This window comes from Macrotis lagotis, chromosome 2, assembly GCF_037893015.1.
Source record: "Macrotis lagotis isolate mMagLag1 chromosome 2, bilby.v1.9.chrom.fasta, whole genome shotgun sequence".
Lineage (NCBI taxonomy): Eukaryota > Metazoa > Chordata > Mammalia > Peramelemorphia > Peramelidae > Macrotis > Macrotis lagotis.
In genome coordinates, this window is record NC_133659.1 from 214317410 (window position 1) to 214343640 (window position 26231).

At 34.5% G+C, this 26231-nt stretch overlaps 1 protein-coding gene across 1 annotated transcript in view; it reads left to right on the forward strand.

The window, feature by feature from the left end:
* Positions 1–26231, forward strand: part of LOC141512089 (cilia- and flagella-associated protein 337-like) — a 130591-nt gene that overhangs the window by 44733 nt on the left and 59627 nt on the right. The window contains 7 exon segments of the mRNA XM_074220973.1: positions 1576–1713; positions 4401–4586; positions 4692–4920; positions 11478–11809; positions 20649–20771; positions 21317–21466; positions 22945–23129. Coding sequence (XP_074077074.1) covers positions 1576–1713; positions 4401–4586; positions 4692–4920; positions 11478–11809; positions 20649–20771; positions 21317–21466; positions 22945–23129 — 1343 coding nt within the window.

Here is a 26231-nt window from a genome sequence, read left to right on the forward strand (position 1 = left end):
TTAATTTATGCCTAACACAGTACTTTTAAGGCTCAAAAATTTCTTAACATTAATTATCCTATTTGATCCTCACAGCAATACTATAAGGTGGTGATATTATTATCCTTATTTTGTGTAGATGAGTCAACTGAGTCCAAGAAAGGTTAAGTTACTTGGGGACACTAGATTTCTGTCTTCCTGATTCCAGCTACAGAACAATATTCACATCATGCCACCTCTGAAGGTGAAGGGAATTGCCTAAGGTTACATAGCTAGTAAGTCTCAAAGCCAGTATTTGAACCTAGATCTTTTAATTCCAAATATAGAGTAATTTCTACTCCTTATTTACCTATCAGTGACACTTTTGGTAAATTAACCTTTCAGGTCCTTGGTTTCCTCATCTTAAGGATAAGAGGATTGGACTAGATGACCTATGAGGTCCCTCTAGCTTCAAATTATGATTCTACAAACTATATCATAGTCATACAGCAGATAAGGATCATGAACAGAATTTGAATCAGACATTCCTGATTCCAGATGTAACTATAATGATGCTTCTCAAATGCATGGATATAATAGGATGGATTAAATAGACCATTCATTCTGTCTGCCCATGGTGATTGCTGTCCTCTCATATCTGGTCTTTCTAAGTACTCAGAAAACTCTCTAGCTATCAGATTCATACTATCACATTAAGAAGAAATTGTTTCTGAATACAGCTTGAAGCTTAAATACCATAGTAAGTTTAGAAATCTCCTTAGGGGATTTTTTTCAAATATTCTATTTTGAATTTTACAATTTTTCCCCTAATCTTGCTACCTTCCCCCATCCCATCCCCCACAGGAGGCAGTCTACTAGTCTTTACATTGTTTCCATGGTATACATTGATCTAAGTTGAATGTGATGAGAGAGAAATCATATCCTTAAGGAAGAAACATAAAGTATAAGAGATAGAAAAATTACATAATAAGATAACTTTTTAATTAAAGGTAATAGTCTTTGTTCTTTGTTCAAACTTCACAATTCTTTCTATGGATACAGATGTTATTCTCTATCGCAGATATCCCAAAATTGTGCCTGATTGTTGCACTGATGGAATGAGCAAGTCCATTAAGGTTGACCATCACCCCCCATGTGGCTGTTAGGGTATACAGTGTTCTGGTTCTGCTCATCTAGTCAGCATCAGTTCAGACAAATCCTTTCAGGCTTCCCTGGAAGGGAATTCCCATCCCTCCTGGTTTCTAATAGAACAATAATGCTCCATCACATACATAAACCACAGTTTGTTAAGCCATTCCCCAATTGAAGGACATTCACTTAATTTCCATTTCTTTGCCACCACAAACAGGGCTGCTATGAATATTTTTGTACAAGTGATATTTTTAACCCTTTTTCATAATCTCTTCAGGGTATAGACCCAGTAGTGGTATTGCTGGATTAGGGGATATTTTAAAGAGGAAGATAAACTATCTATCTGGAAGTTTCTTGAGTAATTCTGCCCAAGAATCAAAAGATATAGCCTGTTTTCCCTCCAAATTCCCTTTAGTGTTGTGATCCTGTGGTTTCTAACACTTGTCTCTTTTCTCTCCCTGCCAGTCTGAAGAGAGCTGTTCTGTACTACTGTGGGGTGATGACCATGGAGGAGTGAGTGTACTCAGATTCCTCTGCCCCACCAAAAGCTTATATGAAAAGTCTTTATTTGAGCAGTCTGGATTCTCTGGAATCTACTTGCAGGTGGGAAATTATAACTGCAAGTGTCTAATGATCACCCTCGATTGAAATGTGCAAAGTCAGGGCACAGAATAAGGGGGAAAGGAAGAGAGAACTGACCCAGTCAGCACTTGGGGAAATTTTGAAAGGCCATTGAAGAAGATAAGGCCTTTAATTTAGATGATACCAGAATCACTAAAGTTAAATCCCATTATGACATAACAATGATAATAATGAAAATTACCTAATATAAAACTCTGCAGGAAATAGTATTAACTATAAACCTGAAATACAGTTTTAGAACAGCTGGCTCATGATTTTCAAATGTGCATTTGAGAGGAAGCTGCAAAATTGTGTCCACAAGTCATCCACCTAGACTATACTTGTTTACTTATTTAATTCTTTCTCCCAAGAAGACTGGTTTAAGACAACATCTTGAGTTTCTTCCTGACATATTATTTCACAAAAGGCTGCATAGGTGAATAATAATGGAAATAGCTGAATAATAATAATAATAATAATAATAATAATAATAATAATATGGAAAAAGAACCCAAGCTCTTCATGATTGTCCCAGTGCTAAGCATGCATTAAGTACCTAATGTTTGTGGTATTGAACTGTTGCATTGACTCAGTCAAACTCAACTTATATTTCTATAGTTCTCAAAGATTTACAAATTGCTTTCCTCAGAACAGCCATGTAAGGTAGGTGGTACAAGTGATTGTGCAGACAGTTCCCAAAGTGGAAATTCTCTTTACCAAGTCAGTAAATTGTCTGTAATGTAAAAACTTAAAAGTCTTGCCTAAGACAATGAAATGTTAAGTGATATGTATGTATTCCCTGATTTGTTGGTCCCTGACTCCCAAGCCAATAATCTTCTATCTAATATATCACATTGTTTCTCAGTACAAGCATTATAATCTTCATTTATAGATGAGAAAATGGAGACTCTAAACAAATTACTTAGTCACATAAATAGTCAATGATAGGCTATGACTTACACTGAGGCTATCCTTTTCTTGAAGGTACAATGTCTCATAAAAAGCACTTTTCTCCTAGCAGTGATGATGCAGTGCAAAGATTATCCCCATAATCACTTATCTGAGGACCAGATAAGTGAAGCAATTTGCCTTTGCACTATATATTCTGACTGAATTCAGAACTTAACGTATTTCCCCAGGTATAAGACGCACCTTTTTCCAAAAAATGTGGGGTCTAAAAACTGGGAGCACCTTATACAATGGTTGTAGTTTTTTTTTAACTTGCATTTTCCATTTTTTCTTATTTGTTGTCTTTGCGCTCATTGTTTCACATTTGTTACCAGTATATTAGGTTACGTGTTGCCACGTTCTGTCCAGAAATGTCTCAGAAAAGATTTTCATACAGTGCTGAATTCAAGTTAAAAGTGATCCAATTTGCAAAAGTGAATGGAAGTCGTGCTGCTGAAAGTCAGTTCTCCAACTGAGAAAACAATCTGAGATTGGTTACAGGAAGAAGAAACCCTCCTGAAAATGCCTTGTCAGAAGAAGATCATGAAAGGCAGGTCAGTCAAATGGCCCAGATTAGAGAGGGAACTGAAGATATGGATTGAAGAGTGAAGGCAGTTGGAATTCCTTTGTTCACAAAGATGGTTCATCAAGAGGCAAGAAGAATTGCTGATAAAAAAGAAGTGACTGATTTCAAAGGAGGACACAATTGGTACTTCAGGTTCATGAAACAGAATGGACTAGGCATGCATACATGCACCAGACTTGCCCAATAGATGCCTGAAAGTTATGAGCAGAAAGTCCTTGAATTTCATGATGAATAAAACAAGTTCAATAACTTTATGTAATATATTATTTTCAAATTTTGGGCCCCTAAATTAAGGTACATCTTATGCATGGGAGAGTCTTATATGTGGGGAAATATGGTTTACTATTATTACCACACCCTTGCTCCAAATTATAGTTCATCAAGTATAATCCAAATGAATTTTATTTTTTTAATATTAGCAAAGTATACCATTATGTTACACTTTGTATAAATGTAGCACTATTTGAGATCATGATTTAGATTATACCTTCAGATTGATATAATCCTCAAGAGATTCCTGCTGGATCAAAAATTATTCTACCCTAGAAAACACTCGTTAATTCAGTCAAGTCAAGTCAAGTCATGGCAAGAAGTATTTATTAAGAGTTTAAAAAGTGCCAGTCACTGTACTGAGCACAGAGATACAGAGAGGGAAAAACCATCCTTTCATTCAAAGAGCTTGCAATACAAAAAACAATTTTGTATAAATAAGATGTATACAGGATAAACTAGAGGCAAGCTACTGAGAGAAGGCACTAATATGAAGACTGGGTTGGAGCAATAACTTATGGTCAAATCTTCAGATAAACTTTCTTCCTGAAGTAGATGTACATTATTTGGGAAATCATAGAAACTGTTTTTAAAATATATTACTTTAAAGAAAACTTAAGGGGGACTTAAAAAAGTTATGGTACTGTGTGCATTGAAGTTAATTTAAATGTAAAATTACTTTTGAAAATATATAAATTATGTGTCTGCATATGTGTTTTCTTTGCAAGATTGGGTTTGAGCACCCACAATGCAGAATACACAAAGTTTTAAGTGCTTCTTTGGTAGAAACCTTAATGTGTTTTTAACTTTTGGATGCCATATTAGATCTAGATTTGTACTCTGTTCTATTGCTATTTTCCACCAGGATATTGGAGATCACTGTCAGTTTTTAAGTTACAATTACATATGTCGCATACATCAAGACTTCATTTCTCAAATCCAATATATTCCAGAAGACCTCTGCATTACATGCTCAGGGAATTCTCAAACCTCATTGGTAATCATGGACATGGACCAAAAGATAAAAGCATATACATGGAAGATTAAGAGGGTAAGAGCCTTTTCTTTTTCTTCCCTCAAAGTTCCCACCTTAGATTCTGCTGCTCTTGATTTTTCTCATCTTTGCAAACTAGTTTCTCCATTGTTTACTCTCCAGGGAATAAAATGCTTCGATTTTTCTAAGTCTCTGAATCTCTTGGTCAGTGGTGGGATTGACTGTTGTGTCCGAATGTGGAATCGATTTGTCCCAAACCTCCCAACAGCCATATTCCAGGGACATTCCTTTCCCATCCTGGGACTGGCCATCCAAGAACAGAATGGGCAGATATTCAGCTACTCCAAGGATGCAGTGAGTTGGTTTTGCATTGGTTATCTCTACCCTCAAAGCTAAGTAGTGATCAAAAGTGAATGGGGTGAAAGGAGAGGAAAGAAAAAGATTCAACCAAGTACACTTAGTAAGGACAAATTTAACTCACCCCAGCAAAGACTTGGAGCTTTACACTTATTTAGAAAACTAGAACATAAATAGTAGAGCAGGAAGGAACCTTAGAAATCATCTAAATCCTTTATTTTCTGGAGAAGGAAACAGAATCAGAGAAAGGGAAAGTTTGATCTAAAGTTTGTGGTTGATTCCAGTCTGTAGCCTATCTTCTTCCACACCATCAACAAATTTAAAACATTGGTCATAAAGGGAGCTATATGATGTGAATGAGCTCATTCAAATCAATGTGAATCTGCTATTGATGGTGGTTTTGGTAGCAATTTCTTTCTATAGTGAACTGTATGGTACAACCACTAAAGAATCAGACTGAGCATCAGAAAGACCTACATTCAAGTTCTGTCTTTGACACATTCTATTTTATCCTACACAAATTACTTAAACTCTCAAAGCATCAGTGAACTCTCTTAGGCTATAAATTCCAGCAAGGTTGCCAGTTTGCATTGGTAAAGGGAGTTTCCTCATCAAGACTCCTAGACCAGTGAAATCATAGATATTATATAGCTAACTTCCCTTTCACTTTAAGGTTTGCAAAGTATTTTATATTCATTATCTCACTTGATCCTGGAAAAGAACCCTGAAAGGCAAATGTTTTTGTTGTCATTGTTATTGTTGCTATTTTACAAGTAAAAAAAAACAATCTAGAGAGATTTATTGAATTGGAAAGTCATACAGATAGTAAAAGTTTGAGATAAAGAAATGCAATATATTATAGTTTCAAAAGTTATATCAAAACTTGTAATCTAAGTCTGTTAATTGCTTTAAGTGTGTTATTCTTACTGAGTTTTGATTTCAAAATAACTATAAATATCTCCACTTAAATACACACAGAGCTGTCTCCTTGATAGCTTCATGCTTTCCTGGAGGAGGCCAATGTTTTTATAAACATCATCTCTGCTCATTGGTTGAATTTGGCCTCTGAATATAAGTTTAAAGTCTTTACTAACTTTTTTTCTTGGAAATTTTTTTGTATAAAGAATTTTATATTCTTCAGGTCCAAACTATACTTTTAAATCATTGAGAAAAGACTTAAAAAATTGAAGAAATTTGATATCAATCATGTGTATCAAACGATTAATAAAACGTTTTTGTTTAATTCTAATTGGGAAACAACATTCACCTCTATTTAGAAAAAATAATAATGAATTTAAACTGTCTTCCTGAATGATATTGCTTTATAATAATTTTTAAATATTATATTGGCAAGTTTTAAATACAGAACAATTTTCCACATGGGTATCAAATGTTATGCCAGATTCATTTTTCTTGTGGATATATATTTTCAGTATATGAACAAATTATTAGTGCACAACTAAGATAAATGCTTTGCCATAGTCAACAAAAATAGTATAAACATTATAATACTTTGGGATATTTTATTCAATAAATTCCAAATCACTAATGAATTGCCCTTTGTATCCCTAACAATCAACATATGGTTTTCTTGTGGTTATAGATTTTTTCAGTGCTTTAAACTGTGAATGTTTTGTATTAAGTACATAAATATGTAATTAACTTATGTGTAAAGGGGTCACTGGAGATTTCATTATTTGTTGGTAAATATGTGATATTTCTGTGAAGAAAGGTGATAAGATATATATGAAAGAGGAAGCTATCAAAGCACTTTTCTATTAATTAATGAACCACTATGAAAAACTTTAAACAAATAAACAGATCTTTTCCAGATCCTTGGCTTTCCAGTTTTTTCAAAGCTAGACTTTTCTTCAACTCTGATTAACAGTACTAGTATGATGGTCAGCATATTTAAGGCACATTTGCTTTCTTATTTGCCTTTGATTTAAGTTACATCCTTGTTAATATTGGATTTCTTGAAATCAAATAGAGGACCAGAAAATTTTCACATCCTTATTCTTGGGAACTTCCCTTTCTCTCCATTGATTATATTGCTTCACCAGTCTCTTTAGTAAAGTTTTGGATTATTGATGGATTACTTACTGAGCACTGCTTTAACTCCTTGTATACCCTTAATCTTTTGAGTTTTTACTTTCAATTGTTAATTAAGAAAATCTGGACTTTCTTATTGGTCTTTGGTTTCTGTTCTACATATTTCTCCTTTGTTGCTTTAAACAGAGGCAATATTGTGTCTTAGTGTTCTATTGTACATACTAGTTAGATAGTAAATCAATTTTCCAGTGTGTTTGGTCTTCAATAATTTAATGAATATGCTTCTGGAATGATGGTGTTTAAAAACTATCCTTAGGAGGATGTTTTAGAAGGATTCACTTTTCTTTTTATGCTTTTTCTTGTAAAAACAACTACCACATAACTGTGGTGTATAGATCTTCAAATGTTTTTATACTTTCTGTCAAATGTTCTGGGAGAATGCATTTGTCCAAGATGGTTATTGAGAAGACCAGCTTTTGAAAGTTAACTTGGGGGGCTATTGTTTTACTAATTGAGTCAGAAGTTGAGAGGAAAGAGGAGAAAATAACACCATAAAAAGGCAAATAGCATAGTATGCAAAACTGAGTAAGACAAAAAAGGAGGATAATCAACAGTATCAAATGAAGCAGAGAGGCCAAGGAGGATGAAAATTAGAAAATGTCAACTGATTTATCTTTTAAGAAATCCATGGTTGCTTTGAAAGGAAGGAACCTAAAGAAGGAATGTGTTAAAGATTAGAGAAGGGGAAGATGATTGAGAAAGTAATATACTAGTAAAAATTCAGAAGGAATAGAATCAAGGGCACATGTACAGAGTTTGACCTTGTCAAAGAAAAGGACAGACTCTTTAATAGAAATTAGAGGAAAGGAGGAGGGTGAGTGATGACGTCAAAAAAGTTTTAGATAAAGAAATAGGGATAAGAGTAAGCTCATGATGAATTTGGTCTCAATTTTCTCAGCAGAGTTGAAAGTGAGTTGGTCAGTCAAGAAATAGAGGTAGGAAAATGTGGGAGGCAAAAAAAGCATAAGAAATTGCCTTGAAGCAGCAAGGAATGTTTAAGTTGAATAATATGAATTCATAATACACCCTGTTCATTATTGCTTTGTGTCATCCTCCAACTCCATTCAGTAGCAGGTAAATAAGTAGGAACAATTTGCATTGGTAAGGATTTAGCAAATGATGAACATTAACAGAATAAAAAGATTCCAGAATTGGTAACATTCTAGAGTTAAATTGATTAACTATAGAATTGCAATTTGGAAGAGGAAAAAATGAAGTCAGAGAAAGGGTAATGACTTGAGAGGGTTAAGGAATTAGAAATTGTGTTGAAGGCAAAGTATAGATTCAGGAAAAATGAAATATAGAGAGAAACAGAATGATAGACATCTGTGATCATATAGAAAAATGTCAAATTTTGTTTACAGAAATGAAACATGGGGTTTATTGATTTATTTTTGATTAATGAAAATCCATTTTCCCCCTCCAAACAACCCCAGTCACTGAAAAAAGGAAGGAGAGGGAACAAATTGGTATAGTTAAGCAAAACAAATTTCCACATTGGCTGTGACATATATCAATCTGTACTTTAAATCTATTTCTTCTTTATCAGAAAGTGCTGTAATAAGTTTCATGATAAATCTTATTATTGGTTATTGCAATGATCAGAGTTTTTAAGTCTTTCAAATGTGTTTGTCTTTTGATATTGCAGTTAATTATTATATGTGGTAATTTTATAGAAATTGCTCTCCTGTTCTGCTAACTTCATTCTGTATCAACTCCAATATGTCTCACCATATTTGGCAAAAGCCATTCCCTTCAATCATTTCTTAGGTCAAAATAGTATTCCGTTGTATTTATATAATCAACTGATGGATACCCTCTTAGTTTTCATCGTTTGCCACAACAAAAAGAACTGCTATAAATAATTTTGTGCACATGAGTTCTGTTTCTCTTTCTTTGATTTCCCTAGTAATTCTACCATTGGGCCAAAGTACATGTTAAATTTAACAACTTTGGAGACAGACTTCTAAATTATTTTCCAGAATGACCAGACCAGTTCACAGCTCCACAACCCTACATTATTTGCCATTCTAATCTTTCTTTTTTAATCAACTCTGCGAATTTGATGGATGTAAGGTAGAATCTCTGAGTTGCTTTAAGTTGTGTTTCTTCAATTATTCATATTTTGGAGAATTTTTTCTTTGTGCTATTGATAGTTTGGATTTCCTTCCTTGAAAATTATTTTTCCATGTGCTTTTATCATTTTATCAAGTAGGGGATGGTTCTCATTTTTATAAATTTAAAACAATTTCATATAAATAGAAATTATATTATAATATTATATATTATATATGTTTATTAAAAAGAGCTCATTATGAGAGAAATTTATATAGTTTTTCCTAGTTGCCTACTTCTTTCTAATTTTAGTTATACTATTTTTATTTGTGCAAATCTTTTGAAATTATGAAATTAAAATTTGGTCATGAGCTCTTCCTCTCTCCATAGATCAGAAAGTTTGTTTCTTACTTGTTTCTCTAATTCATTTATAATGTCATCTTTATGTGTAAGATTTTTACCCATTTGGAACTTATTTCTAAGAGTTCTTAAAAGAGGAGGACTTGTGAGTGAGATCTAGGATGTGACTTCTCTGTGAGTAGCTAAGATGGAATGAAGAAATACATTTTAGGAGATTGAGGAACTGGGAGCTTAAAAAGATATTGGAAGTCCCTGAGCATAAGGGAAAGAGTTAAGTATAAGAACCAGACAATAAGCCAAGTTCTGAATTCCTTTAGAAATGAGGGATGATGTTGGGAGGAAGTGTTACCCAACAACTTAAATAATTAGAACGAAATAGAAATTTCTTAACTGAGTGAACTTAAAAGAGGCAAGGTTAATGAGTGATGGCAGCTAAGAGAGATTCTGGAAGCATCTTCAACTCTGCCTACATAACCAATGTAACAAGAGTGTGGTTGAAGATACAGTCAATGCTAAAAAAGAGAGGAAAGATATCCTGGAAGGTAATGTTGTTGGGAGGAAGTAAGGACTCAGTGAGAAGAAGACATCCAGAATGAGGTGATCTTTGTTCTCGGAGAACAAGAATTCTAAATGACACAGTGGCTAAAGGCAGAGTAGGATGTGGGTTAAATGAGGTTGAGGAAGTTGGAGATACAAAAATGTGAGATGGGGTTGTGAGTGATGATCAATATAGATATAAGGAGAGCAAACTGATCATCATGAGTAGGGCAGGCTATAACCCTTCTTTGCTCCAAGAAGCATTTGCATCACATAGTCTTGAATACCAACTAAATAAGTTAGTGCAGGGATGTGCTAGAGCCAACTTTAACCAGCCAATTGTTAAACTCTCGGTATAGTCATTCACATCTCAGAAATCACAATAAAATCTGGGTTTGACATTTATTGATGACTTAAAAACATATTAATAATGCAGATTAAACTCAAAAAATATGTGTATACATGTTACTGATTTTATTTTTGAGACAGACTCCAGATTCTAGGTTCTAACTAGGGATAAGTTGCTTTCTACCCATGAGTAAGTTATTCAGCAGAAGAATCCCAGTTTCTTCATATGAAAATTGGGAATAACAGTATTGGATTACCTACCTCACAGGGTTGTATAAGGAAAATGATTTATTAATTTCAAGATGCTATAAAAAATGGAAGTTTTTACCATCACCTACAAATACAGTTTATTTCACTGAGAGACAAAACTACTGAGAAAATAGCATTTTTTAAGATGGTTTCTCCCATGTAGACCTGAAAAGCAGAAAAAAAAAACTGGTGCTAAGTGCCCCATTGGTCAGTAAAGTGAAACAAAAGAAAGGTTGTCCATGGGACAAAGTAAAAATAGAATTAAAGGTCATGGAAGAGAGGAATGGAGGATATAAAGAAAAAAAAAATAGAAGAAATCCTAAGTCCCAATTGTGAACCTGACTTTTTGTCAATATGATCTCTAACCAAACTTCTAACAAGATCAGTACTTCTATAAACAGCATAAAGGGAGGTAAATCAGAGTGTCCATTCACCTGTTTCTGCCCCTACTAAGGCTGATCAAGACAAGAAACCTGCCTTGCTTCATGAAAGGAATTTTTCCTAGACTATTTTCATAGACTTAAGATTTAGAATTAGAAGACACTTTGGTGAATAATTAGTCCATCCAAGAGGTTGATAAAAATTGTAACCTTTGTCCAGGTTCACTAAAATAATAAGTAGCAGAGATGATATCAGAGCACAGATCCTTTGTTTTTGAATCTAATATCTTTTCTACCATTCCTTACCCCATAAATTTAACTAGCTTTGTGAGCTCACATTTTATTCTTTGGAACAGATCAAAGCAAATATGCTATAGTTGACATTCAAATTTCTGCTTGTATATCTCATGTGCTTTGAGCTGCTTTGAGATCATTAGATAATAGGAACCAATAGATGAAACAAAAGCAAAAATGGAAGAAATAAGTGAACAGTTACTGAAACTAGAGTCCTTCACTGATAACTTCTTTCTTTACTATTGGAATATGATAGGCAAAAACCAGTTAACAACAGAAACAGGATTCTTAAAGGGAAAAATTTCTACTTTCTATCTTTCTCAGGTGCTGAAGATCTGGGACATGAGTTACCACACTTGTCTCTATACTGTGGCACTGAAGTTCCCCCATTCCCAGCCTGAGCATGTGTTGGAACAAGGAAGCTTCCCCTTTCTATTTTTCCAGAAGCCTTTGCCCCTGATCCTCATTACCTATTCTGACTACATCGGCATGCTGAGATTGCCCTTGCCTACATATTCAGAGATAAACCATACAGTACCCCACAAGGCTCCACTGTGTGGGACTGTGTACAATGCCTTCTTCCATCAGGTCAGACATATTTTAAAAGAACAACTAAGGATTTCATGTCTATAGGTCTGGGCACAGCAGATAGTGTGAAAAGACAAAGTGGTCACCCTCTAAGTGTTTTTGTCTTACTTGATGGTTTTTGGTAGAAATGAGTAGTAAGTGTTGAATGAAAGACAAAAAAAGGGTCCTACTGTCACTTTAAGGAAACCTTAACACAGCTCACATTACATAGATATGGGGACCTATTCAGGGTAAAACAGAACCCTCCAAAAAGCATATTCAATTCAACAAATATTTATTATTACATATTTATTAAGGACCTGCTATTTTAAACACCACTGTTTATTAAGTACCTACTTCTACATGGAAAGAACATAATAACTGCTGGGAATACATATAATAAAACAATAAATGCCTTTGATAAACATTTTCTAGTTTGTGGGTGAAGAAAGAAATAAAATATGTGCAAATGTACATAAGTGAAGTATAAATTCAAAGTCAAGAAATGAAAGAATAAGGAAAAATCAAATTGAGTGTTCTGGGAAAATAATTTAGTATCATTATGGAAGGGGGTTTTTAGAGGAAGATACCAGGTATCTATATTTGCTCCAGTGCTACTTAACATTCATCAAGGACTTAATTAAAAGTATAGATAGTATGCTCAGTAATTTGAAGAGGGCTAAATAACATCCTGCTCGATGGAGTCAAAAATCAGTATACAGAATGATCTTCACAGGCCAAACCATTGAATAAAATCTAGGAAGATGAAATCCATTAGGAATAAATAAAATCTTGCACTTGGTGCAAAAAATCCACTTCATAAGTATAAAATGAAGGAAGCATGTTTAGACAGAAATTGTTTTGAAAGAGATTTAGTGGTTTTAATGGATTGCAAACTCAATATATAAATTTCATGATGTGGCAATCAAAAAACTAATCCTTAACCACATTAAAAGGAGGAATAGAGAGGTGTCCCACTGAGCTTTGACATCATCAGATCTCATCTACAAGATTTTGTTCCATTTTGGACATCATTGTTTAAGAAGGAAATTGATGAACTGGAGAATGTACAGAAGAAGGCAACCAGGATGATGAAGGGGCTTGAATTCATGACCATGGGAACTGATTAAAAAACTGGCCATTTTAATCAGGAAGAAAAGAAGACTCAGGGAGGATATGATAACTATTTTTAAAAATTTGAAGGTTTGTCATGGGGAACAGCAATTAGATTTCTCTATGACTCAAGAAGGAAGAACTCAGAGAAAAGATGAAAATTACAAAGAAGCCAATTTAGAATTGATGTGGGGGGGGGACAGCTTTCCAACAATTAGCACTATCTAAAAACAGAATGGGAACCCTCAAGAGTTAAAAGATTCCCCTTCATTGGAGGTCTTCAAACAGAGGTTGTTGGGTATGTTAGATATGATAAAAAGACTTAAGTCCTTTCTTTCAATTTTCAAATTTTGTTATGTACAAAATAACTGGTATTTTCTAAGTTTTCATCATCCTTGGACTCTCTGCTACGTTTAACAATGTTGACTGCCCTCTTTTTTTCTCTTTCTTATTTTTTCATTCTCTACTATTTGCATTTGGAGACATCATTCTCTCCTCTTTCAAATAATAATTGATCTTTTTACTTTATAGACATCTCATGTTCCTATGAAAGTAGATGAGACAATAACACAGTTGTGTAGCTGATTTCTCCTACTAAGTCCGGCCCAGTCTTGGTGATAAAAACTATCACTTTTACTCTTTCAAGAGCTCTCTATATAGTGGATCAATCTTAATGTTTTCCAACCAGATAGACCTAACTCTTCTCTATTATATGTAGATCTTTAGTCTGACTTGCTGGAGTTTCCCCAAATATACTATCTATCCACTTCTTTTTGGACACTGGGGTATAGTTACAAAAGCATTGAACTTTGGAGTCCTAAGCTTCATCAGTCAATAAATCAATAAACAAGCTGAGTAGCTTTGTGTCTTTGAATAAATCACTTAACCTCTCTGATATGTTCTATTTTAGCAAATATTTCTCTGGTCTTACTATCTCAGAGTCAGACCAACTATCCTGCCCACTCAGGGATTAAGAAGTGTCCCTGAGGGTTGAGTATTCATTCTCTAATGGTCTTAAGAGCTTATTCCAAATGTGTTCCTCCTTTGTTAGTCACCAAAAAAATGGCACCCCAGTTCACTTTGATCAGAATTTATAATGGGATATTTATTTTGAGATTATTGAAGGAGTAAGTATAAAAGTACAAATATTTTCCCTTAACACTCTCCTCTATAATTCCCTGGTCTCTGGGGAAATATACAGAGCTAACAGTTTCTATTTAGCGTTGAGTTCACCAAGTTCACAGTTATCTGCTTCAATGATGCAAGTCGATTGACTCCTCATCAAGTCTAGTCAACAAGCATTAATAAGTGTTTACTCTGTGCCAATCACTATGCTAATAAGCTTACCAATGGGTTAAGCTGGATCTGAGAAGTTTCAGTGCTTGTTCTAGTGCTGGGCTGTCTATGAAACCTAGCAAGGACTTGAAACCTGAACTCCCAGACATCAGGTGGTTCCTGACCTTTCAGAACTCACAAGATGCTAACCTTCAATCAAAACAAAATACGAGGACGCAAAGAGCTGAGCTTGTATCCATGGAACTACATGATAGCCTCATTGAGAGAGAGAGAGAGAGAGAGAGAGAGAGAGAGAGAGAGGCAGAGGCAAAGGTCCCTCCCTCTACAGCATTGTCAAGAAGAAGTTACATCAGGTACCAAGAAGCAACACAAAGAGCCATGGCCAAGATTCTACTTAACTAGTGCCCCTAGCAAAACAAAAAGGTGGTTTCTCATTGTGTGGTTAGCAGACTGAAATCATTTAATACAATGCCTACACATGCTCCCAAAAAAATCTCTCCAACACATTGCAAGTATTCTGAAAGCTATTTTCCACATGGGGAATTACCTTGAAGTATTGAAATGATGTTTAATGTAATTGAAAAGGAACTGGATCTGGATTTGAAGAGTTTATTCCAAATTATAATATTGCTATTCACCACCCATGTAATCTGGACAAGACACTTTACCTCTTAGAGCCTCAATTTCCTCATCTGAAAAGAAAGAGATTGGACTAAATGATCCCATGAAATAGAAAAATTAGCTTAATATATATATATATATATATATATACATAAATACACATATATATTTGTAAGTGTGTATATATGTCTGTATATATATATATGCATATATATGTCTAAAATACAAAAAGTTGTAGCATGTAGGACACATCTATCCTTTATGTGTACTGAGATACCACTAATGTACCTACTCTTACCATAAGCACTGTATGTATTTTTAGAGAGGGTATCTTGGGGAAACTGAGGAGGATAAATATTTTATAACAATGTTTTTATTATGTTATGTTTGCTAAGAGCTAAGAATGTCTACTAGCATATGGTTAATGAGAAGCAATATATATATATAAAATGCTGCATTGACTCCATGGCCAGAGCACTGAGTCTGGAGTCAGGGAAACCTGAGTTCAAATCTGACCTCAGATACTGACTGTATAATCCTGGGCAAGTCAATGAGCCTCTATTTGCTTTAATCCACTAGAGAAGAAAATGGCAAATGTCCAGTATTTTTGCCAAGAAAATCCATGACAGCATGATACACAGGGTTATAAAAAAGTTGGACATGACTAAAACTATTGAACAACATATGGTCCAGCAAATGCCAATGGCAGAGATAGGATCCCTTGTAGGGTTCTGTGAACACTCTTATCTGTTTGGCTTCAGTTTCTAAGAAATAGTAATGACTAACATTTGCAAAAAAAATAAGTTTCATAGGAACTAGAGATTAAGGAAATTTAGAATTCATCTTTTCTGATTTCCCTAAATTATAGATAGGGAAACTGAGGTCAAGAGAGAGAAAGAAAGGAATATCAAACAGGAAGTGAGTAAACAGTGTCAAAATTCAAATCTTCTGACACCAAATCCCTCTTTTCATAACATTGAATATTTTCAGTGGAATTTATCTTTTGGTTCTTATTTCTGCTGGACTCCAAAGTAACAATAATCCTTTCCTTCATGGCATTTACACCCTGTGAAAAGTTGCTATTGAAGAGAAGTGATAACAAGTGAGAAATTATGAGTATAAGGAAAAAATGATGTTATTCCTTCCACTCCCTTCTTCCTTGCACCCCATTCATGTGATGTAGTCCCAAGGTTTAGTCACAAATCATGAAGTTTTAATACTGTAACAAGGCAATAAATTAACTGTAATTATAGCTATACCAGGAAATTCCTTGATGCAGAATGAACCCCCTTCTTTGTTGGTTTTAATTGGGGTAACTTTTTTAGATAAAAAAAATTAGACATGCCTTTGTATGATTTTAACTAAACTATGAAACTCTAAGCCAGGAGTACTTTCTTTGTAGAGAAGTCCTTTAAACAGGAGAAGGGAAAAAATTCTTTTTCCTTTCCCCACCTCATCAGCCATCAACATAGGAAAACACCACATCCAGCAGTTCAAGTGTTTATCAAAGGAAGGATTCAAGGAAGATTTGAGGGACCATGGATTGGTATGTACCCTCCATATACACATGACTACAAAAAAGCAGTCTTTTGATGTCAAAACCATCTTCAAAGCATGAATCACTTACCATCAGAAGGTTGAGTCATGGAAAGGAGCAGACCATAGGAACCTAGCCAAACAATCCACTTTAGTAGAGTTAGTACACATAAGGGGAGTTGTATGAAAATTCCATGAAAAGAGAATGAATTTCTAGACTCTAAAATACCAAAAGTTGTAGCATGTAGGACACATCTATCCTTTTTTTTGTAAGGCAAACGGGGTTAAGTGGCTTGCCCAAGGCCACACAGCTAGGTAATTATTAAGTGTCTGAGACCAGATTTGAACCCAGGTACTCCTGACTCCAGGGCCCGTGCTTTATCCACTATGCCACCTAGCCGCCCCCCACATCTATCCTTTATGTGTACCAAGATACCACTAAGGTTGTGCCTACCCTTACTATGAGCACTGTATGAATTTTTGGAGAGGGTACCTTGGGAAATTGGGGAGCATATTTTATGACTAATGTTTTTATTATGCTATGTTTGCTAAGAGCTAAAAATGTCTACTAGCATATAGTTAATGAGAAGCATTGGTGGAAATTTCTGAACTATAATTTTAGCAGAGTGGCTCAATAAGATATACCCTGGAATCTGAGGAACCAGTCTATATCTGAAGGAAGACCCATTCTGTAAGTGTGAGTGTAAGTAAAGAATAGAATGAGAAAGATTTGAAGTCCACAAATTCCAAGTGTCTTGAAGTTGAGTTCCATTTAGATTTGGCTTCTTGCACATTGTTTAAGAAACTGAACAATGAATTAAATGAAAAGATAGGACCTCATGTTAACATATATGCCTATCTTTCCCCCCCTTCAGTTTAATTCTGCATAACAATTGTATTGCCTTTTATATAAAAGACACTATGTTGGATACTAAGAGAAAAAATAGCCTAATGCCTCAAATAGTTTATATTCTACCATGGGACCTCAACATGTACATATAAATAAATAAAAGTAGAGAAAAAAAGAGATAGGAATCAAAAGTGGCATTTTGAAGGTTATGGTAGCTAAGTTGTGTGAAGGAGAGTTATATGAAATTAAGCACCTACCCAAATCACTCAGAATTTCCTTAAGGATAAATACCCCAAATACAAAGTCCTCTGTAGGTCCACATTCCTAAAACTATAGCTCAAGAACCCCTACCAATATGTTATCTTTTAGTATTCAGTCAGGTGATACAATTAGCTCAAAACAAATATATTTACTGAAATGTCATGGTAAAAAACAAAACACTCCCACCTCTACCCCTTCCCACCCAAATAACCTATGGCTCACTCTTCTTCAAATATACTTAGTACTATCTGGTATAGATAGTAAAGTAATGAGAGCTCATAAGAAGAGAGATACACCTGTACAGAACAAGTATGGCAATGGCACATTAGAGGCAACTTAGGTAGGAGTGAATAGGCACTGGACTTAAAGTCAAAAAGATCTCAGTTCCACTTCTGACTCAAATACTTGGAGGCTATGTAACCCCCCCCCCCCTCAGCAAGTTATTTAACCTTTCAGCCTCCATTTCCTTATCTATAAATATAATAACCCCAACTTCCCAACAATGCTGTAAGAATAAACTGATGTATTTGTATGCACTTTGCAAACCCTAAAACACACAACAAATGCTAACCATGATTGTTCTTGCTATTATATTGTGTGTAAATCACTTCCATGCCTGATAATGGCTGCTCTTCACTGAACAGTGAATATATCCTGGGTGAGATATTCCTGATATACTTGACCTTTTTAAAAGTCCCTTTTATGGATTTCTGGGGTTTTTAACTCTTCACTGGACATAGCATCTCTGCTATTTTGCTATAGTCTCCATTGTCTCCCTCTAGGGCCTCAGTTGAAATCCTGGCCTATGCTATTGCTGTGTTCTTTCAGAAGAAACAAGAGCCTAGAATCTAGGATCAGTAAGAATTTCATCTCAGAGATAAGATGAAAGACTATATGCTGCTATTTTAGCATCTCTGAATGACATGCATTCTTAAGTAGACATGATTCTCTATGGAAGTCATAAATGCATATATAACTTCCATAGAGAATATACATACATACATATATATATATATATATATATATATATATATATATGTATATGTATATAAAACCCCAGGTCTTGTGTACATCAGTGACTCTGTTTCTTCTCTTAATGTCTATATAAACCTTTTATATTCAGAACTGATCCCTTTTTATGCCATAGGTATGCCATTCCTGAGAGAGGAAGAATCATTCCAAAATGGGAGAATTCCATTTAATTTTACACTATGAAGAGTCCTGTACTAATGCGATTGGAGAACATTAAAAATACAATTCCAGGATCCTCACTTTCATTAAAACATTGACAACCTAGAATAATTGTATGAAAGATGATCAGAATGGTGAAGGGTGGCAAATAAATGCCATAATAGCATTATAAGCATTATACAATATGTATAAGCATTATACATTAAATACCTCCTTTTCAGTAAAATTGAAAATATGAAATATTTTTCTATAAATCCCTTTACAAACACCTGGAAAAAGTTCCTTGGAAAGGTGAATGATTGGAAAGACAAAAAAGGCTTTTCTTAGGAAAATAGTTTAAAGGTAATAAACAAACTTGACTCTTCTCGTGCTACTTTTTCCACCCCTAAATTGATTAGAGTACTTACTCAGCTAAAGGCAAACTCTCCTTTGCTCTTTCCCTAGAAGCCATTAGCTAGGAACTAACAAAGGGAAGTGCCTTCTATTTCACAGAAAAGGAGGCAACTTCTGACTTCAATGCAAAAAAGAATTCCTGATAAAGATCTCTAGAAAGAGTTCTATTGTTCTCTTCAGGGGAAAGGTCATGGAAAAAATAGAATAGTAATTTGCTTGCTCAACAATTCTGAAATGTTCATTCAAATTGTATTTTATCATGTTACATTTTTTTTCTAGATTCCTTTTACATAAAATAGTCTTGAAGCAGAATTGTTATGGGGGGAATAAATCAATTCTCTCTCTCTCTCTAAGCTAGAGAGATATTAACATAATATTAAATTAAATTAAATTACTTCCACAAGACTTGAACCCCAAAACACAGAGTTTCATATGAGTCTTATTATGAATTTTATATAACCTGAAAAAGGGAAAACTTATGGAGGGCATTATAAATGTCTTTAAGAGGCTACCAGGGGAAAGAAGAGGCAGAGTCAATATGCTGGAGCCAGCTTTTATGGGAGAACCAATAGTTAAATTTTCAGTGTAAGCATTTATATCTCAAAAAACCCCCTACAAATCAGGGTTTGGTTTATTATTTGCTAATATCTAGAGTTAAAGTTATGGAGAAAATGCTACAATACAGATTAAACAAAAATGCTCCATGTTTAAGAAGAACTGTTTGTTGAACATTCAGCATACCACTGAAGAAGACTAGTGGTTTAGATTTCATTCCAACCCAGGGTGAAATGGGCTACTGCAAGAAGTAGAGATTTTAGTCTGCAGAAATGTTTTAAGTAAAGTAAATTTTTAAGGACAGTAATAAAAAAAAGATCCCTGCTTCAAATAGGGACTAGACTAGATGACTTTGAAGCTCAGTTCTGACCTTAAAGATGCCATAAAATAATATTTCTTCCTCCAAGAAATCTTGCTAGACTATTAGAACCCATAATGAAACCCTCTTCATCCAATTCCTATAGCATCTTTTGCTCAGACATTTATACAATGTATGTACAGATAATGTTGCATAGACTTTTAACATACCTTGTATTCAATTCACAAATTCTTACAATTAACCATGTCATTTCTTATATTATTCAGTTTTTCACATAATTATGACTTGGTTTTCCCAGCTAGACTGAAGTTTCTTGAAGTCAGAAACTATGTTTTAATCATTTTTGTAATACCTAAAACTTTTAAATATCAACTAATCCCAGTTCCTCATTTTACAGATAAGGAAACTGAGTCCCAGAAAGGAGAAGTGACTTGCCCAGGGTCATACAGCTAATAAATAGAAAAGATGGGATTCAAAGTCAGGTCCTCTAACTCCAGGTACTCTTGCACCACACTGTCACTCTGCTTAACACAATACTGCCAAGGGCAGACAGTAGATATTCAAAGAATGCTTGGTCATCAAATGTTTAAGAGATGAGTCAAAACCCATGTTAACCAAAAGAAAAAAAGATATATTTTATTCATATCATATGGGAAGTTTTGTTAACCTGGTTTCAAAATAGATGCAATCTAACAATAATTTGAAATCAAATTATCTCATGGCAGGTAGTGACGGGATGTCACAACTCCACCATTGCAGTGTGGGATGTTGAAACTGGCATGAAGCAATTCGTTTTAAACAACATACATGGAAGGCTTATCACAGCTGCTAGAAATGGCACTGTCAAGGTATGTGGGAAAGAAAATCAGAAGGGATCTGGCACAAACAAGTTATGCCTTTTAGTTTCAATGTTTTCATTTGTTTTGCTTTTTTTGTAAGTGCAGATGCTACTAAAGTACTCATACTAAAATATTCCTTACAATACTATATCAATACTAGTTATGATTATTATTATTATTACTGCTCTGATATCAGTAAGACATTATTAATGTTTTGTCACTGTTAAAATCTGACCTTATCTAATATCAGCTTTGAGTTATTTTTCTTCATAGCCTTAGTTACCTGGGACATTGAAAGGTTAAATTCCTTAATCATAGTCATATAGTTAACATCACTCAGTGGTCAGAATTGAACTCAAATCTTCCTCATGCCAAGGCTCATTCCCTAGCCACTAGAACTGGTGTTTTTCTATTCAGTGGGAAGAAAAAAATAGAAGTGAATATTATGGAAGAAATCCTAGAAAAGATACTAGAATGATCCATCCAACATTATCCGTGAAAGTGGGAGAAAATGAATCCCAAAATTTATTCATTTTATTCTTGTGTAAAAACAGGTCTGGGATATTCAGATAGGTCACATCTTGTACAAACTGGAGATAGTAGAAGATGCAGAAGTAACAGGGGTGGTCCCAGTTCGGAAACATATATTCCTAACAGTGGGATGGAATCGGAAAATCATCCTTTATGACTGTTCAAAACCTGAGGTAAGCTACCCTGGAGATAAGGGAGAAAAGGTGGTACTTGTTACAAACAATGGGCTGTGGGACTAGTCAGACAATAATAAATCTCATTGAATGACAAGACCTGGATTCTCATAGTCTCATTTATTCACTTTGGGCTCAGGAGTAGGGACCAGATACAAAGAAAAGACAATTACTAGTCTTGAAGATGTTTGAAGATAAATGAAAGTGATGAAGAATAAACCAAAAAAAAAAAAAAGGACCATTGTACAGCAGTTTATAAATAAGTTCAAATTTAATATGTTAATGACATGCTATGAAGTGATATTTCTTCCTCCATTTTAGACTACTGTAATACTGTCCCCTTTTCTAAACTCCTATAGCATCGCTAATCTGAACCATTTATCATATTCTTTTTTTGCCTTAGTAAAATCCTTTGCAATCAATTCAACAAATATTTTTAAGCACCTATTTCTATGGCTACAAGATATACTTATGACTTGCTTCTCTGACTAGTTTGAAGTTTCTTAAAGTCAGGAACTATAGCTTATTTATTTTTGTATTTATCCATATTTTTTCAAATAGCAAGCATTTATTTTCTCTCCTTCCCACCTGCCTCCCCCCACCTAAGAAAAAAAAAAGAAAGCATTTAAAAAAATGCATGGTGAAGCCAAAACAATCCCAACTTGATCAAATCCAAAAATGAATCTCTATTTCTGTATCTCGAGTACGTAACCTCTCTGCCAGATGGGGTGCAGCGGATTCACTGGTCTCCTAGAATCATGGTTGGCCATTTTATTGACCAGTTCTAAGTCTTCCAAAATCACTTTTCTTTATAACATTGTTATTGCATGAATTGTTCTCCTGTTTCTGCTTACCTCACTCTGCATCAGTTCATACAAACTGATAGTTTTTTAAAAATAATCCAACCTTCAACCCTTTTACAGACAAGGAACAGCATAAAAATCCTGAGGTTTTGAGGTGGAATAACATTTTGAGAAATGCTTGGTTGTTCAAAAAAACATTATTGAGTTCCCAGAGAGCTCTAAGTCATTTTGAAGATATGCAGAGTATAGAGAGTATAAAGAAGCCCATACTTGCCCTTTGAAGGCAAAACAGATATATAATCAGCATAAACATGTTGAGAGAAATATAGTAATGTTAAGAGTCACATGAAGGGGAGGAATGAAAAGGTAAGGAGGAAGAAATAAACCACTATATTCCTGAAGGGAGATAAAGCTGATGGTTACACCACTGGTTCACCTAATTAGTAGCAGTTAGACACAGACTAGCTACCCCCCCAAGAACATGCAGATATTGTCAAGGTGTTCTACTGAATAAGTTAGGTCATTCATATGGGGGAGGGGGTGGTAAACAGTAGTCGTGTGATCCCTAGGAATTCTGTCCAGATCCTAGAATTTGGAAAGAATTTGTCTAGCCTAATTTGGCAGGTGAAAAATCCTGACTGTTTGCCCATATTAGCACAGTTCTTTGACTTCTAGGTTTCATATGTGCCTGCAGACAAGTCTTGGAAAGGGGGGCAACTCCATAAGGAAGATATCTTAGCTGTAGATTATTGTCCTACACTTGACCTCCTTGCTACTGCCAGCTTTGATGGAGAAATTATTGTATGGAATGTGGAAACCCAACGGCCCCATCACTATGCCAGAAAGGTGTCATATGAAAGGTAAAGATGTCATTTTCAGAGGCTAAAATTGGATGAGTTATAAAGATAGTTAACATTTACATGCTATAATAATAGTAATAATAATTATCATTTATATGGTGCTTTAAGGTTTGCAAAATATTTTGTAAATATCTCATTTTATCCTCACAACAAATCTGGGAGATAAGTATTATTGTTGTTGTTGTTGTTGTTATTATTATTATTATTATCATCATCATCATCATCATTTTCATTGTACAGATGAAGTAACTAAGATAGAGAAGTTGTCACTTGCTCAGGGTCACAGAGATATCTAGTTAATTATATAAGTTCAGTTTGAAATGAAGTATTTCTGATTCCTAATCCAGTATTCTATATTCATTTCACCATCTAGCTGCTGTTCATATATAGGATTTCATTTGACACACAATAATTCTGTGAGAAGTAACAATAATAATAATCTTTAATGTTTAAAAGCATTTCCCCAGCAAAAGTCCTATGAGATATGTGCATAAGTATTATTCTTCCAGTTTTATCCATGACAAAACTAAATCTCAGAAATGTGAATTGTCCCCAGAATGGGGGGGGGGCGTGAATGACAAATTCACACAGAATTCAAACCCACTCTTCTGAGAACAAATCCAAACCACCTTGGAAGTTATGAGAGGGTAGGGTCAGTTACAAATGACCTTTTTCCAGGTTGCATCATTTGGTGAACAGGTGAAATGGAGATCTTATTATTAATAGGTTGCTTTTTCCACTGTCATTTTTTTATACAAATCTCAGAAAATGTTACCTTACACTAAAGATTCATATTAGGATTTTCCGATAATATCTTCATAATGGAGGGCATATGCCATAGTGTGTCCTCAAAATTTGACAAAGGCAGTGTATATGTGTGTGTGTGTGTGTGTGTGTGTGTGTGTGTCTGTGTGTGTGTGTGTGTGTGTGAGAGAGAGACAGAGAGAGAGAGAGAGAGAGAGAGAGAGAGAGAGAGAGAGAGAGAGAAACAGACACAGACACAGACACAGAAACAGAGAGACACAGAAACAAATAGACACAACACAAAGATATTATTTTGCTAGGTAAGAACATGTCAGAATTCTTATTCTCAAGGAGCTTATATTCCAATGAAGGAAAAGAAAACATAAAGGCATGATAGAAACTAGTTGGGGAAAAAAAGAGAAACTAGTTGGGGGCAGGGTTTAACTGTATAAGGGCCAGAAGAAAAGGGAGGCTATGGAGTTGGATGGAACATATCAGGATAGGGAGTTCTAGATAAGGACTCCAATTATCATGTCAGTCATTATGTCTTGGGGTTGGAGACAGGGATCCAGTGGAAGGCAACAGGTGAAAAAGTAGAACAGATCAGAAAGTGAAATCGGAGAGAAGAGCTTCAATTTGTGATTTAGGGGACTTGCAACAATAATAATCATGGTTTTTTTTAAAGAATTGTGTTATCATAACAAAGTGGCAAGAGTGCTAAACTTGGGGTCTCAGCCCTGAGAACGAATACTGGCTCCAGCACTTACTAGCTATGTGATCATGGACATCACTTAATCTGTCTATTTCTTCCTTTACAAAGCTGGAATAATAATACTGACACCACTTACCTCATAGATTTTTATGAAAAAGAAATTTAATTAAACTTATACCACTACAAAAATATGATCTCTTATTGGTTACTTATCTGGGGGCAAATAATTTTTGCCAAAAAAAAGTATTTAAATATTATTTGTGGAATCTTCCTGGAGGAAAGCAGTTTGTATTTTTCAAATGAATCTTATGACCTTGTCAATATTTTTCATTAGCTTATAGAATTGTTTTGTTAAGTACTATTTAGGTCATGGAACTTGAGGATCAGATTCTACCATAATAAATCTATTAAATTTTCCCTAGAGTTGACAGTGCCATTTGACTAGAGAAGGCAAGTGAAGTGTGAGATTTTCAGCTTTTCCGTTCATAATTTTCAATAAATCTTCCTCCTTTTTTCCACTCCACCTCACAAATTTCTTCACATGATAGGAGACCTGTGAGATGAAATTCAAAAGCATTCAGATTTTTGGATAACAAATGCTCATCCAATGTCATCATTTGGTAGTTATAATTTAATTCTTCCTTTAGAAGCATGCACATGGAAATTGTGAAGCACAGAAAAAAAATTGTCTGTTCATTCTTTTTTTCCTGCTTTTATAAATAGAAGGGTTGTGATCCTTTAGTTGTATGTTTATTTTATTTTAGTTTGGTGATGTTTTTTAAGGTTATATATTAAATTAATTTGTAAGTTAATCACTATACTAAAATTATCATTCTTACCCTTCTCCAACCCCAACCCATCTTAATTCTAATACATTCTCTATTTCCTATGTAACCTACTTCTAGTTTGAATTATATATATATATAAATATATATATATATATATGTATTTGTTCATATGTTGCCTCCTAATTGAACTGTATAAGTTTCTTGAGGGTTTGTCATTTTTTATATCTAGAGCTTAGCACACAGTAGTGTTTAATAAATATTTATTGATTGCTTGATATAAATATACATATATGCATATATTGTTTATATATGTCTACATATATGTGTATGTATAAAATAATTTTTTTAAGAAGCAGTGTCAAGTTCTCATGCAGGTCCCATGATTTACCTTTTTTCCATTTCATTAGTAGAGTAGTGAACATGAGGTGACTCATCAAGCTTCTTAATACATACCTTTATGAATCCTTAGAATGGGGAACATATCCCACTCCCTTCGGTGACATTTGTTAAAGCCAAACCAAAATAATTAATGGTGTTACTTTCCTCTAGAGTTGGTCTTTTCCTGCCTGTGTTCCATTTTAATGGAGGATGTGCTCAGAATGCCTAAGTTCTAAAAGGGGTAAGGCTTTTTCACACCATAACAAGCAGGAAAACTGAAATTATGTCACCCTCAGGTGTGATCACACAGCAATGAGACATGATCTGTTTAGACTTCTTTTCACTTGGGAGCTAATAAAATAAGTTCAAGAATAGTTCCATTTACAAGTCAGCTATAAACATCCAGAAAGAGTTTACCCTTACAATATGATTTCTCTCTCATCACACCCAATTTGGATCAAGGTACAACATGGAAACAAA